A 17,829-nucleotide genomic window follows, 5' to 3' on the forward strand; every position below is an offset into this window, starting at 1 on the left:
TTTCACAAGGTTATAACTTGATTAAAAGAAAGAACTTGAACTGTCACCCACAGCCCAGGATCATTGTTCATTTAAATCGAATACAAGGTAGGTAATCATGCAAATTAATGCGGATATGTCTGTTAGGATTAGATCTTTTTCACGACTCAAATATAGCATTACAAATGCAGTGAATTTAAATATCCGGATCGAAAGTATTTTTAAAGGACACCTGACAACAAACAAACATTTGAATGCCTGAATGAAATGATACATGTATACATGAACTTCTATTCTTAGGACTGCACTCTGAATATACTAAGTTATTTGTTTTAGATGTACGTGTGTATTCTGAAAGGAGAGTGAAAAGGTGGTCATAACAGTAAAGAATACAGAATTAAGAGTCTTTAGGACAAACACGGATCCCTGGATATACTAGAGGCTGATCATGTGCCTAAGAGGAGTGAACATCCCCTTTTTACCTATCACAACTGCCGAGTTTGTTTTATTGGTATTGAAAAAAAATTGTGAGGTTTTCTATGCAAGTTTAATTTTTTTGGTCGTAATTGATTCGCACTCTAGATAGCACACAGTAGTAGGGACTGTTGTCTTTAAGCACTTTTTCCCGAACCCGTTGTATGATTCGTTGAAGTGGACCTTAGCTTAAGGAAATGGTATTTCAAACTACGAATGTTTTTCGGAAGAACTAATCTCACCTGTATATACGACTTCGGAACCTAAAATTTTCAGCTCTTCACCCGCAATGGTGACGTCTCCATATGAGTGAAAATTTTTCGACGATATATAAAACAAACAAACAATACAATACAATCCTATTTGATGCGCTAAGCTCTTTTCAATACACAAGACCTATTAACTACACCATGTCACTGTCAAATGGCTTGTACAATGGCATATAGGGGTGGTCCTTTTGATGAGACCGCGAAGACTGAGGTCCCATGTCATAGCGGTGTATTAAAGATCCCTCCCTGCTCAAAGGCCGTACGCGCTGATTTTGCTTTTGATGGTGAGTACTACGAATTAATGAAATATTCGCGAGAAGGGCATTAAACAATATACAATCAACCAACCGTTTTAATGTAGTATTCAAAAGTATTAATATCAAAAATTTATAGAAAGTACAAACTGCCTGTTCGGAACGACTTGTGAAAGTTATCAGCGGGAAAGTCACATATCAGAGTTTTGATATAACAAACAAGCAAGTCGAATGCAAAGAACGCCTTTAATCCTGAATTCGTGTAGAGAAGTTCAAACTTTACGTAAGTTTTTATACCCTAGCAGTCTTCGTCTCAGAGGGTGGTTCCTCTTTCTTCCTATAACAATGACGTCAGGGTTTGTCGCTGTAACGGTAGAGAGAACAAACGGTTATAAATGTATTGTAAATGTGTCAATACTAACACCAATGATAATGTATTTGTATGGTACCATTACTCAGAATTTTAAATATAAATGAAACATAAAAGAAATGTGCCACCATTTAGTTGACAAATATAAATGCTCCTTATCATCAGCATATCTCAACAATTTATACGAATATCTGTATACTTATTTGTGATAAACAAAAAGGATTGCATATTGCTTTTTATTTTATAACTATCTGATTTGACAATAATGATTTATTTTCAATTTGTTTCTTGTTGCTGTCTTTGATGACACTGTATTAAAAAATCAATCTGATTACAATGCTTTATGTATTTAAGATAGTATTGATCAAAACAATGTTCTTATCAATCTACATACTCAGAATCTTTTGAGTGGTACTCGATTGAAATACTGGAGGCTCAGTCATTCTCAAAGTTGTTGCTGGAGCTGAAATGTCCAATGCGTAAATTAATAGGGGAAAACTCGTCGTAAATAAAAACTTTATTATCTTTTCCTATTCTACTTCCAGTAACCATCCAATAAATGATAAACATAATTGTTCGAAAGTACTGTAATTTGAGTTATCTGTGGATACATAACGGTCCACTGTGTACCAAACAAAATCAAAAAAGAAATTCTTGAATTTCGTTGTATTGCCAAAAGTATGCATCACAAAACTTGAAAGTAAAGATTCTAGTATCAATAAAATGAAGAAATTATGTAAAATGCAGAAAAAAACAAAAATTCCACCAGATATGTTCAGATGATGTAAATGTCTAGTAGTTTGATAATACGGGTCCAATACTGTAAATTCCTAAATAAACGCGATGAATCAATTATCGCGTAATTTCGTGAGACGCATCATTCACGAATTAAAATTACTAGCTTTTATTCTTACATTGCTAAAATATATGTACATACTCTTGATCAACAGAGTACTCGCGAATTTATACATCTCTTGATCAACAGAGTACTCGCGAATTTATACATCTCTTGATCAACAGAGTACTCGCGAATTTATACATCTCTTGATCAACAGAGTACTCGCGAATTTATACATACTCCTGATCAACAGAGTACTCGCGAATTTATACATACTCCTGATCAACAGAGTACTCGCGAATTTATACATCTCTTGATCAACAGAGTACTCGCGAATTTATACATCTCTTGATCAACAGAGTACTCGCGAATTTATACATCTCTTGATCAACAGAGTACTCGCGAATTTATGTTCTCGCGGTTTGACGTACATAATGTATACGAGAGATTTCGCGATAATAAAGGACATATCTTGTGTTTTTAAAGTATACAAAATTATATGCACTTTGTCTTTCTTATGCTTATAGTAATTAATTAATTCTAATAGTACGTTCGGCGAAATATTGCGATAATTAACCACAATACGGACTTAAATCTAAGCTCCGATTTCAAACAGTCTAGTTAGGTAGTCACATGGTACAGTGGTGTCATATGCGACCTTCGTCAATCACCTTATTGTGATAGTAGTGTTAGGTATTTTTAAAAAATAAAATTGAATCTACAGTACTCGATCTCGGCACTCCGTTAAAAACAGGACGATTGACATAGATAGTAGATCATCGTCTTCATTAGAACTGAAAGGCAAGGTTGTTTCAAATATGACCTTTAAAATGGATGTCCCATCCCACCGTTAACACGATAAAACATCCTCACATAGGAGGAATCTAATGGTATTTAGACACAACAAACTAAAATGTTACATGCTCCCCCGCATTTGCTAAAGTTTTGAACACAAGGTACTTCCATTGTCTGATGGTTAATGTATTTTGCCTCCAAATGTATTACATGTCGATTATAAGTTAAAAGCGCATGGAATATAGTTTTGTATAATCTTAGCTGGTTGGAACAAACATGAAAATTCCGGAATATATTCTAAAAGGATGTACCAGAGAATCAGTGGTATTTAATGTTCAAAATCTTGTGCGATTACAGATTTTATCCCTAGCCTCTATTTAAAGATGAAATGTAATTACTTTCTGTGATGTTGAGTTGTAATGCCTCTTTTTAGCTAACATCTTTCCAGAGAAACTGAAACAAACTCACGTGTGCAAAAATTGCAGTATACGCGACAGTTGGCCTCAGCATACGTCTGATTTTGAAAACAGATGATTGGGCCGAAGTCTTGACAGTTTTCTGCCACATCAGCACATACAGGCGGGGATGTGGCGGCTGGACGAGAAGTGGTGGTGGTGGTGATGGTGGTGGCGGCGGCGGTGGTTTCTGTAGTGGTGGTAGCAATACCAGTAGTTGTGGTAGCTTTTGATATAACAAAGGTTCCCACAGTATTTCTAGTTTCATGTCCACATAAATTATTTGCATGTCTATTATAAGCGATAACATTATATGATTGAATAATACTGAGCTTTCTGATATACTGAGTTCCAACAAACTAGAACAGATAGAACGGTTTATTTGCCACAACATGTCTGGAGATTAAAATAAAATTTGATTTTTCCAACATCGGACCAAACATAAATTGGGAGTTTCTAAATTCATACGATTGGCTATCATTTTTGATCGTTCATTGAAAAGACACGTCTCTAATCACTTTGACAGGTCCGTCACGCTAGTTGTAAATAAAGATGGCTGCTCATGTATTATTTCGTAAACTCTTGTATTTGGTTTCGATGTTTTAAAATATTTAATCATGTAAATGAAATCAATTATTGGCATTATCTTCCATTTTCAGTTTTTTTTCCTCTCTTCGGTGCTGTTCTGTTTTGGGTTATTAACATGTTATGAAACACCTGGTTGTTGTTTTTAATTTTTAGATATAGGAACTTTTCTATTGTATACCAGTAGTTCAGTTTGATACAATGTTGATTTATCTATTCCGAGACAAGTTGTAGTTCCCGCGTGAGTTCGGCCAGATGGATCTGATTGCAGTTCTACAATAGTAAAACACCCCATAGTCTAAACGGAATGCTAGGGATGTACTAGGGTTCTGCAGGCTTTTTCTGTGAAGTATGAACGTATTCGGCCGAATTTCATTTCTGCATGTAACATGATCGATTTAGTTACATTATGTGGTGTTTTTACCCATTCAGTTATAACCTGATATAATGGACCCAACATCCCTTTTGTAAGTTAACATAGACTCTTTAAAGTGTTTATATAAAACGGCATCTTAGCATTCTAAGCCATTCTCAGTCACTCACTCATCGAGAAAATACCTAGAGAAAAGGTAATATGATAGTCGGTTTAAGAGCTCTGTAGAGCTCATGTTATTTGTTACTATTGTATACAGTGCCGACTTTAAATAAAATCGACTTACTTACTTTGGTAATACATTTTTTGTACGGAAGACAGACCGGAGCGTAATTGAGCGGTCCGAGTAAAGCTAGACTGTTTATTCTCTTGTCATGTCTTGACATTCCTGATGGTCGACTAAGACCGTAGTTCTGACTTTTTTAGGGGACAGGTGGTGTGGCAAAGAGTGTGGCCCGGATAGAACCGACCTGCCTCTGTTGCTTGCCTGTTAGTTAGGAAGCTAAGTTGTTGGTCTTCTATTTTGTACAACTCTTTGAATTAAACCCCAGATAGGGAAACACATTTAATAATATCTTCCTCATGCATAGCTCTTATCCTTGGACGAATTTGGCTCCACTTTTTTGGCACGCTGTTTTTGGCTATATTTAGCTCTAAACTTCAGAGTTATTTCGGATTTCAAACATTTCGGTTGAGCATCACTGAAGAGACATTATTTGTCAAAATGCGCATCTGGTGCATCAAAATTGGTACCGTATAAGTTTTACATATAAGTCTATTTAGCGACTGCCATTAATTTGTATTGTTGAACACATTAAGGTGGTATTGCTCGTTATGTTTGTATGATGACGGGATATGGTCGATACATAGTGCTTCTCCATCGTCAGTGTTTTATCAAAGTTGCACCCAAATCGTTTAACGAAAGCAGCTTCATTAATGGCGTCAATGCCGAAAGATATGAATGCTACTATCAGATGTCTCCTTGATGTAATATTTTGACGCAAACATAATGCGTTCTGTTTTGTCACTATTCAGTTGAACATATTCGTACTTGTCAAGCACACATGATTTTAATGGAGGGATACATCACAAATGTGATGTAAATCACTAACTCCAATAGTGATGATAACGGCGCGTGTAATTGGCTGGAAGTCCGTGTAGTTCTGTGGGAAATGGTATGTCACTCTTCTAACAAAGAGTACCGCAATCGGTACAATATACGCCCATTTATAACCTTTTCGTGCAATATGTGTATCCACGACGAGAGCATTTGACCTACTTTTAGCCCTAAAGTAGGTAACGGTGTACCAATCAAGTTGAAATGTGAACTAACTGATCATATGTATTTCTCCGAGGGGGAGGGGGTAGGGCGTTGTGACAAAATTTCAGGGTAACACCTGTATTCATAACCAAAAAAGTCTGGAAACATAAAGGTTTTCCTACTAAGTGATACTACGACCTTGATCTTTTACTTTGAGAAACAATAGGCATCCTCCCCTTGGCATAAGGTGTATGTGTACCATGTTTGGCGGTCCTAGCCCCAACGGTTTGGTCCGTATCCTGCCTGCAAGGTTTTCCTATTAAGTGATACTACGACCTTCATTCTGACCTTTAAGAACAAAAGGCGTCCTCCACTTGGCATGAGGAGTATGTGTACCTAGCCCCAATAATTCTGTCTGTATTCTGCCTACAAGATTTTCCTATCAACTGACACTACGGACTTGACCTTTGACATTGAAAAATAAGAGGCATCTTCCTATCATCATGGTGGTTAAATGTACCACGTTGTAAGATCCAAGCCCAAAACGTTCGGTCTGTATTCTGCCTACAAGTTTTTCCTATTAACTGATACAAAGACCTTGACCTTTGGCCTTGAAAAACAATATACATCTTCTTTTCATCATAATGATTAAATGCACCAGGTTGTAAGATCCCGGAGCTTACGGTTCATTTTGCAATTTGCCTACAAGGTCCGAACAGACATACAGACGAAACTATACCATAATACGTACGTCTTTGACGGACGTATAAAAATGCCCTTGTGGAGCATACATGTAGATCGTCCCACAAACGTTCGATTGGTTTAAGTCACACAAGAACGATGATAACGTTGGTTTGAAGGATTTCTTTTTTAATAAATCTCAAATCAAGTCAATCTTGACCAACTGTGATAAAAAATTGTGTTAAGCAAGACCATGACGCTACATGTACCTCACCCCATCTTGTCACGTTCAAAGACACGACTGTTTACATAACGGCCATGTACACAAAGGTTAACTCAGGCTCTGCCGTCAGCATTACTAACGTTAAATGCGGACTTGTCGGAGAACAAGACCCGTGCCAACTTTTGGCCTTGATTTAGCGTATACATGTATCTGGTATATTGCACTTTGTAACGTCGGTGGTGTGGTAACTCATTGCATGGTCTTCTACAGCAGATCCGGGATCTCATAAGTTTCAGTATTCCGGATACTGTTCTACGATGATAGGAACTACCATAATGTCTTATCATTTGCGTTATTTAATAGCAGCAGCCGTAAACATATATATTCCGCAAGTACGTTCGTACGTTTGTTGACATGACGTTTTCACAAACGGTTGACCAGCTTTTGGGCATGATTTATTGATCTTTTCTGACGATACCGTCGCAACAACTGTCTTATCGTACAGGGATGGACGTAAAAATGTCTTGTTATCTCCGGCTGAATAACACCAGTTTGCAGCATACCGATGACTTGATTTCGCACTTCATTGTTTTAATCACGGTTAATGCGACTCACATTGTGATAATAGTGAACGCGTGTACGACAGGTACCAGCACATCGTACGGTGAGTGAGGTTTGAAATCTTTTGAACACCTCTGTACTCCGCGTTTTACTACTGTCTAAAACCGTCCATAAATCGGACGTTATTCAAATAAATACCCGACTTGTTGTATCAGATGACGTAACATTCGGTATAACTGATTATTTTCGCGGGCTGATAAAATTGGCTTATTTTAGCGGTTAGTTACATATGTAGCTGTCCGCCAAAATTTCGGTCGTCAAATATGCACCCAATTGCGACTTCAGTGTTTGCAAGAGAGATACATCTTCTCTATGCGCCAGAATTTATTCCACTAAAATTATTAGCATACCTTTGAGTCAGCAAATCGCCAATTTTTATACCCGTGGAAAACACCGCTATATGGTATTGTTTGAGTTACTTCATCGATTATACTCAAGGTTTTTGATGGGTTTTTTTAAAACAAGCAATTCAACTCGACGATGTGTTTTCAGATTTAAGACAATGCATTATCATTATATTTATCTTCAAACATAAAATGATTAAGGAAAAAGAAAATCTTACGTTCACAAAATACACAGAACTTAGGACTCTGAACGGCAGCCCATGATGCATACTTGAAACACGTGTCAGGACCATAAGAACTGCATTCGTCTACTTTGTCTTCACACACCGTGTAGACCCCTTTTCAATCAAAACAGAGTTTAGTGCCTGGCGCAGATTAAAATATTACAATCAAGATTCTTCTCAATTCCTCTGTGAAATATTAACGTAAAAGTAAAGCGAGATTTTGATCTTCCTTCTCACTGCTTTATTGTTGAATGTTAATAACACATGCAATGCTAATCCGTTGAACGTTATGTTTGAATTTTGAAATAATGAAGTTTTTCTTACTGGTTGTCGGTGGTTGAGTGGGCGTGGTTTGTGTTGTTGTCGATGGAACATTAAACGTCGTTGTAGTTGAACTGGTTCCAATATCTACACCATTAAACAGAAAAAAGTTGTGTATTCAAATAAGAATTATATCAATGTAATTAATTTTTCAAGAAGAATGCATCTTGATTTTGATCAATATTCTAATAATTACATGGGATTTCTTTTATGTATTGTATATTGTTGTGTTGTATAAATGTCCTAATAATTGCTGTTTCATGTTGTATATTGTTGTGTTGGATAAATATCCTAATAATTGCTGTCTCACATTGTGCATTGTTTTATTGGATAAATATTCTAATAATTACTGTTACATATTGGGTATAGTTTTATTGTACTAGTATCAGTATTCTATAACAATTGCTAATACATATTGGGTATTGTTTCACTCCTAAGGAGGCATCTCCATTGACGGTGAAGGGCTGCAAATTTTAAGCATATGATCAGCGCTCACGGTCTTTGAGCAGGAAGGGATCTTTTTCGTGTCTCACCTGCTGTGACACGGGACCTTGGTTTTTGCAGTCTCATCCGAAGGATTTCCCCATTAAATCGCCTCTTACGACAAGCAAGGGATACTGAGGACCTATTCTAACCCGATTCTCCACGGGTAAATATTCTAATAATTACTGTTATGCATTAAGTATTGTTTTATTGTATAAATATTTTAAGAACTACTGATATATATTGTGTATTGTTCTATTGGAAATATATTACTCTTACATATAGTATTTATATCTGTTTTATTGTCTTCAGAGAAATTCATGATTGTGGCTCACGTGGGAAAACCTACCGTGACAAAACAGGCAAAATCGTGCACAGTTCTTAACCGACCATATCCGGTATGTATTGCATACGTCACCTCCATAACCAGCACAGTTTGAGATTTTGTCTTCACAAGGACCTTAAATGAAACTTTATGTAATTCATCATTTTTATACATCTGCTACAGTTATGAATAGATAAAGAGATGTACACAGTACTTTGCAATATTGAGTTTTCCATTATTTCAATTACAAAAAATACATTGTTATACGTCAGAACAAACCCTTAATTTACTACCAAAATGTAACAAGATGTACTGTGAGCAATGCTCACTAAGAATACCCCCCCCCCCGCTTACCCCAATCTTGTAAAGGGTGTTGTTAATAGGTATAAGTTGCCTCTTTCCTGAGTGTAAAAATATGGTATGCCTTTGTAGAAGAAAATGGAAGATATAGTCCGAACACAAATCCATGGCATAAACCTATAATTTTGACCTGAGATCAAAGGTCATAAAGAGGTCATGAATGTACATGACACATAGTCTCATGGTGATACACCCATGTTTTATGGTATGACTATGTCAAACCCTATATTCAATTTTGACCTTGAGGTCAAAGTTCAAGGTCATATAGAGGTCATGAAGGTACTCGACACATCGTCTCATGGTAATACACTCATGTGTCAAATATGGTATGCCTATGTCAAATAACAAGGAAGTCATGGCCCTGACACGGATCCATTGTAAAAACCTTTAATTTTGACCTTGAGTTCAAGGTCATATGGAGGTCATGAAGGTACATGACACATCGTCTCATGGTGATACACTCATGTATCAAATATGGTATGCTTATGTCAAAGAACAAAGAAGTTATGGCCCGGACACGAATCCATTGTAAAAAAAAAAAAAAAAACCTTTGATTTTGACCTTGAGGTCAAGTTCATATGGAGGTCATGAAGGTACATAACACATCGTCTCATGGTGATACACTCATGTGTCAAATATGGTATTCTTATGTCAAAGAACAAAGAAGTTATGGCCCGGACACGAATCCATTATAAAAAAACACCTTTAATTTTGACCTTGAGGTCAAGGTCATATAGAGGTCATGAAGGTACTCGACATATCGTCTCATGGTGATCCACCTGTGTGCCAAATATGGTATGCCTAAGTCAAAGAACAAAGAAGATATGGCCAGGACACGAATCTGCACAGACAGACGGACAGACGGACAAACAGAGTGATTCCTTTATACCCCCCAGAACTTCGTTCGGGGGGTATAATTAAAGAATTAATAAGATTTATTTACAATAAATAATTGATAGAAAATTGTAACAATTGCAAAATACTAACTTACGGTAGCTGAACAATAAATTCAAACAGAATACACACACAAAAGAATATTAATTCCAAAATTGTAGTTCTCAGTATAACAAAATTCAAAATGCATAAACAGTGTCTAACCGGAGCTCTTTTTATCATATGAGTTTCAGCGTATATATAATAGGAATGAATTTTCTAGTACAATCTCGAAAGACAATGATGCAAACATTGCTTCAACTTTCTACTAAAATAGAGTGAGGCTCGATAACAATCGAGGTCACAGGTGTCAATTTAATGCAAGGAAAACATGAGACTCTGAAACATTCTAGGTCACTTTAGTGCAAATAGCAATATACCCAACAACATTAACAGTGCTTCGACTTTAAAAACTTACAAGTACAATATGTCCTATCAGAGAAGGATAGTAGTATTGTATAAACCTTTATGCATCATCATATCGACTGCAAGTTCTACTCTTTGACAAAACGAACTAAAAATGCAACAACAAAAAACCAACCAAAAACAACTGTCATAATGATTATTACCTAATCTACTGATTGTACGCGGCTTTCAAATAAAACAAATTGTTGTCATATCTTAACCATCGTCGGAAACCCACGGTTGATTACGCTTCATTCCTCTCTCCATCACCCGTGGGTCCATTGATTCCTATTCGTTCGTTCTCATGTATAAATATTTAAAACTATCGTCCAATCAAAGTAATCGTTATAGTAATGGAATTCTTCTGTTTTTAAAGGTAGCATCAACTTAACTTTGCTATCACAAGAATTGTATACCGAAATTGGGCTGAAAGCGTCGTGTTGATTGGACAAATTCGCTCAGGGTATACGATGAGCGCCAAATCAAATAGCCTCATTAATTATTCATGAGAACGAGCGAGTAAGAATGAATGATACCACGGGTGATGGAGAGAGGAACGAAGCGTAATCGACCGTGGGTTTCCGACGATGTATCTTAACATGTGATTCCGAAGCAAGGGTGAATAGATAATGTGTGTAAATATGAAATATACCTAGCTAAAAGGATATAAATTTCAAATAATACTAAAATGTACAACGTACGTACCATCAGGAATGGGAGGTGGTGTTGGAACTGTAGGAGCAAAAAGGAAATTTATCAACCAAACATACACCATTATCCAGCTTGACTTCATTGCCAGATTTAGAACATATATGATATGCAAGGTGAAGATAACGAACAGTGATCAATCTCATAACTCCTATAAGCAATACAAAATAGATAGTTGGGCTAACACGGACCCCTGGGCACATATTTTATATTTTGTTGTTCTGATATAAAAAGTCCGTGAAAGGCGAATAAAAAGGTGAAGATAACGAGCAGTGATCAGTATCCTAACTCCGACAAGAAATACAACTTAAGAGTTGCGTAAGCATGGACACCTGGGTATACAAGGGCTGGGATCTGGTGCCTAGGAGGAGTAAGTATCCCCTGTCGGCCAGTCACATAAGCTGTGAGCCCTGTATCTTCATCAGGAAATCAGAGTAATCTGTACTCAAAATCAGTATATATAGAATGGCCTAACAATAGATATGAAACATGTTAGACAGCTTTTGACCTAATGTCAGGTTGTATTGGCAAACTAGATCATTATAACGACCATAGGATTTGCAAAATGTTTACTTAAACGAGACTGTAGAAACCCTTGTAAATCAACTTATTTCTCAGTAACCTGCATGGATTTAAAAACTAATCACACGCAAAACAAGCACTTGCGTTTCAAATCAGTTCGGAGACAAATATAAACCAGGTTCAGATTATACATTTAAAGTAATAGATTGTTATGCATGCAAGTAGTGTTATTTAAAGACCTTTTTTGAGATTAATACTGTCAAATAATTTTGAATCATCAATTTCTTTTAAAGAAGTTGAGAATTTTACATGCTGTCGATGCCAGCGTTGTCTGTTGCGTTGTGACCGTCGAGGACGGCGATGAGGAGGTTGATGGAGATGATACAGGTACAGATGCAGTCGTTGTAGGAGATGCTGACAATGTACTCGTCCCCATTGTTTGTGTTGTTCCAGAAGGTGAAGAAGCAATGGTGGATTTGGAGGTTAGTGGACTTGTTGGATTGGTACTGCTAGGTGCTGTTGATTTTGATGGAGAAATTGTGGACTGTGTAGTAGTTAGGGTTGAGGTTGTTGATGTTGGGCTGGTTGTGCTTGAGTAGCCTGATACCAAGAAAACATGTACCAAATATTTAAGATTTTGATAATGATATGCAACATTTTGCAACTCATTATCTTGAGGAAACTTGTAGATAAAACTTCACTGTTTCCCGCCTAGCATGCAAGGTCTATCTCTCATAGCTGGAACTTGATTCGCAGCAAAATCGGGCCGCCGGTCATGTGACCGGGCTGAAAATGAATCAAGTGTGGCGACACCCCCGGCTCCAAATCCAATATGGCTGCGCCCAGCATAACCGCTACAGTTTTATACACATTTTCAGAAGAAGAGCTTGACGATGATAACGACGAAGTATTCATTGCCGCAACAATGCCGTATGTGTCAGTTATGTTAATTAGACATCTATTGATAGCATGCCATATAGTATTTTGACACAATAATCGGACAACCATACATAAACTACTGTCTGTCCTAGCTTCTCTTGCAACTGCAAGTGGCTTTTCTAGAACTATTTATTTAACCCTAATAAAAATAGAAATTGGCAACTGACTTGTAAGATTGGATGAGTCGTAACTAAACAACTCACATTCTTTTGTTATTTCATAAATGTAGGATCTTCGAGGTGTATGCATTGACAAAAGTGATGAAATGAATAATAAAAATATGTGTTGTTACAAGATCTTGTAAAAATATATGCATAATGCACTTATGTAGAAGCTGCTGTTCGTTAATGAAACTGACAAAACTTGCATATCTACAAACGACGCCATCTTGGTCCCGCTCACGCCTGTCAAAAAATTCGGCGCCAGCGGGCCGGCCCGGTTGATGAGCACGCATAATCGGCTTCCAATCAAGTGTTCAGCCGGTCAAAAACCGGCGGCCCGGTAATACCGGCGAGGTCGAATCAAGTTCCAGCATTATTGGTACACATTTTACAGTATGTGTCGTATCTACCTTAACATGATATTCACCTTCACAGTACGCTCTCTGTACAAGGCTATGAATTGTTGACAAGTCTGCAAAACTGTTCACCATAAACACATGGTTATTATCACTGGCTATGCCCTGTAGTTCACTCCTTTCAATCTGGTTACCGATTCCAATAGTGTATATCTTGACTCCTGCAGCTTTTAATCTCTGGGCCCCTAGGACGGTAGCCGTGTGATTTTGAGAGTGACCGTCAGTAAGGACAAATATAATGTTAGTTGCAAACGGTCTGTCTCCCCCTTTGTTTGTGAAAATATACTGCTCCGCTAGTTGGAAAACAAGATGTGTGTGCGTTTGTCCAAATTCATAGGTAATCTACGTGAAAAATGTTATTTTTGTAACTCAATAGAAATACATATGCTAGTAAACAAAGATTGAATGAATGAAAGGAGAGTGTATAGATCATTACCATTTGTATCACTAACGCCGCTACTTACCTTGTGTATAACGCTGTTCTTATTCTTTATATAACACACAATCACTTGTATTATCCTTTGTTTAACACATCACGTTCATCCTTTACATAATATTACGTTACCTCTTTTGCATAATACACGCTTATTTGCAAATGTACTTTTGCAACATATCGCTGTACTTTTCTTTGCATTTTACAACTTTACTTGTTCTTTGTATAATGCACGGCTACTTGCCATTTGCATAGTAGACAGCAACTTACCATTTGTATAATACATCGTCACTTACTAATTGCACAATAATACGTTATTTACCCTTATATCACGTTACTTACCATGTGTATCATATAGCGTTGCTTACCCTTCGTATAATACACGGTTACTTAACCTTTGTATAATAGACAGTTACTTACCCTTTGTATAATACACGGTTACTTACCCTTCGTATAATACACGGTTACTTACCCTTCGCATAATACACGGTTACTTACCCTTTGTATAATACACTGTTACTTACCCTTTGTATAATACACGGTTACTTACCCTTCGTCTAATACACGGTTACTTAACCTTTGTATAATAGACAGTTACTTACCCTTTGTATAATACACGGTTACTTACCCTTCGTATAATACACTGTTACTTACCCTTCGTATAATACACGGTTACTTACCATTCGCATAATATACGGTTACTTACCCTTTGTATAATACACTGTTACTTGCCATTTTTATAAGACACAGCTACTCACCTTTTGTATAATACAAGGTTACTTACCCTTTATGATATACCGTTACTTGCCCTTTGTATAGCACCACGTTGCTTACCCTTTCATAATTCCGCGTCACTTACAGGTACTTTACACATAATGTATGATACAGCGTTACTTACCCTTTGAATTGCGTTGATGAGACTTGTCTTATCTAAATATGTATCCAAATCAAAGTATCCACGCGCATTATCCGAAAATGTTCCGACAGAGACTTGCACGTCATTACGTCCAATGTCAAGGTCATTCACAAAGTTTACTACGAAGTTCTTCTCTTTCCCAAAGTTGTTGATACCGATGCTTGTCGATGCGTCCAGAGCAAATAAGATGTCTGCCGGTGCTTTTGCACATGGGGAAAAACTCACTGAAATATTCAAGTGCGGCTTCATATTTTGATGCAAGAGTGATACTGATAATTTCACTTTTAAATAGTTTTATCGATCTGGAGTCAGTTGCACGAAGGTTGATTAACTTTAGCTGACAGTTAATTTGCCACCAATTCTTAGATTTGTATAGTCACGACTAGACGTTAACTTTCAGTTAAACTTACTAGTAATTAACTTTAGTTAACTGTCAGTTAAACTTACTAGTAATTAACTTTAGTTAACTGTCAGTTAAACTTACTAGTAATTAACTTTAGTGCAACTGGGTCTTGTGGCTCATCTTACCAGAATTGGCTGCAGAAGAAGAACCACTGATGACAAATGCAATGAAGCATTGGAACAGAATCATCGTCGTTGCAAATTCCATGTTATAGGTGTTGTGTATACTTATCAGACTAGGTCAGACTCTTACATCATTGTGTCCCATTTATTGTCGTGCTTTCCAAGCTTAACAGGTCGATTTATGCTATCTTTGGACCAGATAATGAAATGGATATAATTTGATTTGATTTGCATTTGATTGTAAAATACACTTTGAATACGTACTATAATCAATGTAAAAATAGAAATAATAGAACAATATATATTCATAATCTGAAATCATTCCGTATTTCACCTTTAATTTATCATGAGAATATTTTCAAAAGACATGAAAATCCATTGTAATGCTGTTAGATGTTTTATGTAGAATATGAATCATTGCCTATAAAGAAAATAAATTCACAACTTACCACATAATCCTACTTATATGAGATAAGATTGTCCTATAAATAATAGCTATAGCGTATTTTTGGAAACCTATTTCTTATTCAATATTCTGATATAAGAGACAGGTACATTTGTACAGTATATTCAGCTGCCAGTAGTATTGACCGTGGGTGCGAATCCCGATCGCGACATACTTTGGTTATTAAAAGGGGTAATCACTGTTCTTTCGCCAAGCAATTTGCATGAAAAGCGAAAAAAAAACCACAGGTCTTTCAGATGAAACCTTTATAAACGAGTCCCCGTGTTACTATCGGCATTGACCCGATAAAGACCTTTCACTGGTACGTGTAAATTGTCCAGAGATTACAGAATGGGTCAGATTTGTGTGTTTCACTTATAAGCAGTAAAGTCGCAATTCACGAAGGACTGTAAACAAGAATGAATAAATGACCCATCAATCAAGAGAAAAAGAACTATATCAGAGACTACAGACGCTGCAGGAAAATTTCCAAACTTTATACGAGATCAAAACGCGAGATTTTCTAGTTTAGATTTAACATATACATTGTTTATATTGTTATGGTTATGTATTGCTATGTTTAATATTCAAAACAGTATTGTAACCCTTGTTATAAAAGATTCATTTATGTCAGATTCACGAACACATTCTTCCGATAAAAATTACATTACGGTAGGTTGTTGTACCTTCTGTCGAGAATATTTCACTCATATAGAGACGTCACGAACTGTAGGTGAAGTACCGCAAATCATAACTCTGCTTAACGCCCGAGACCGTAGCAGTGAGAGTTATTTAACGTGTCAACGCCTGCCGCGATACGGAACCCGTGATTATCGCTTCTAAATGTCGAGCGTTTGGCGAAGGAGCAATACTGACTGCCCATATTTACATCTTAGGTTTTGTGCAGCCATGACAGTAGCGCTACTCGAACTCACGACCTCCCGGTTACGAAGCGAACGCTTCGGAGAACTCGTAAGATTTCACACAGGATATAAATAGCCCTCAGAAACAGACTTTCGCTTCGCTTGCACATGCGCACTAACCATTTTCTGCCTTCTGTCGAAGAATGTCAACGCAGAGAAAGTTCATCTGGTAGAGGTGTTGATACAGGATGTTGCTGACAAGCTTCGGTTGGTTGTGGGCGACATATAACCCTTCACTCATAAACGAGTTAAAATACATCATTGGGTGGAAATAACAAACGGGTAAGTATTCAACACACTTTGTCACTCATCTTTTCCTACGATCGTCCCTTACTTGATTAATGTAAGGCGAAGATAACGAACAGTGATCAATCTCATAACTCATAATTAATGTATTATGATTGCATTTATTTATTTACACGTTCAGTATGTATGCTATGGGAAGATTGTTTATCAAATATCCTTAAAACTCCTTTAAAATTGAATGCAATTAGTTATTGCAATAGATTTACAGAAATATATGTACAGTGGTGTGACAAGATTTAGTTCCCAGAGAAGATTTCCCCATATATAAATGTATTTCAGAAATATTTATTTATACAGTTCATGAAATACCATTTTATTTTCAAAATAAACACAACTGAGTTTAGGTATATCAGAAATTGCTGCCCAATTAGAAATATTTACAATAAAAGGTAAACTATCTTCATTAATCGTATTTTCAAAATGTCCCAGTCTAAATATTTTAAAATCCAACTTTTACATGTCGAATAATAAATACATCGGACAAGTAAATTTCAAGAATTTAGCGTGGTCTATTCAAAAGACATTTAACCTATTCGATTTTTAAGTATTTTCCATGTACATTGCGTCACAACATTTAATGCTCGGAGTCCCTATGATTCTGCTGTAAGAACCATGGCTGATGCTTTTATCTAAATTTATAATTGTTAATTAGATTTTTATCAAATATGCCGGCTCTTCCATTACAAAATAAAACTACTTTTAAATATGATACCCATAGATTATTATAGTGGTTTGATATTGAATAACCAAATTGAATGAATTAGTTGAAGAACAACATATTGAAATACATTGTACATGTATAAACAATAGATAGGTTCCAGCTGACAAAGCTAGTAACAACATTGTCTTTGTTTGTAAGGCTCATTATTACAACTGTATTTTAAACGAACTTGGCATTAATTCCACTTTTGGTAATCATACTTATACTCCAACTGCCCTTTCAAAAGACGAAATTCTTCAAA

The 17,829-nt window shown here is 36.5% G+C and overlaps 1 protein-coding gene across 1 annotated transcript; it reads right to left on the reverse strand.

Annotated features, from left to right (window-relative positions):
• Positions 1–1,056: 1,056 nt before the first annotated feature.
• Positions 1,057–15,382, reverse strand: LOC125681147 (mucin-2-like). Its single transcript, XM_048921101.2, has 11 exons — positions 15,197–15,382; positions 14,651–14,892; positions 13,331–13,661; positions 12,113–12,403; positions 11,279–11,305; positions 8,900–9,010; positions 8,071–8,154; positions 7,741–7,860; positions 3,448–3,660; positions 1,741–1,809; positions 1,057–1,340 (listed from the first exon to the last, which is right to left on the reverse strand). Exons 1-11 carry the CDS (start codon positions 15,276–15,278, stop codon positions 1,249–1,251), a joined length of 1,662 nt encoding a protein of 553 aa, XP_048777058.2. The 5' UTR covers positions 15,279–15,382; the 3' UTR covers positions 1,057–1,248.
• Between the last annotated feature and the right edge of the window lie 2,447 nt (positions 15,383–17,829).

Source organism: Ostrea edulis, chromosome 2 (assembly GCF_947568905.1).
Source record: "Ostrea edulis chromosome 2, xbOstEdul1.1, whole genome shotgun sequence".
Lineage (NCBI taxonomy): Eukaryota > Metazoa > Mollusca > Bivalvia > Ostreida > Ostreidae > Ostrea > Ostrea edulis.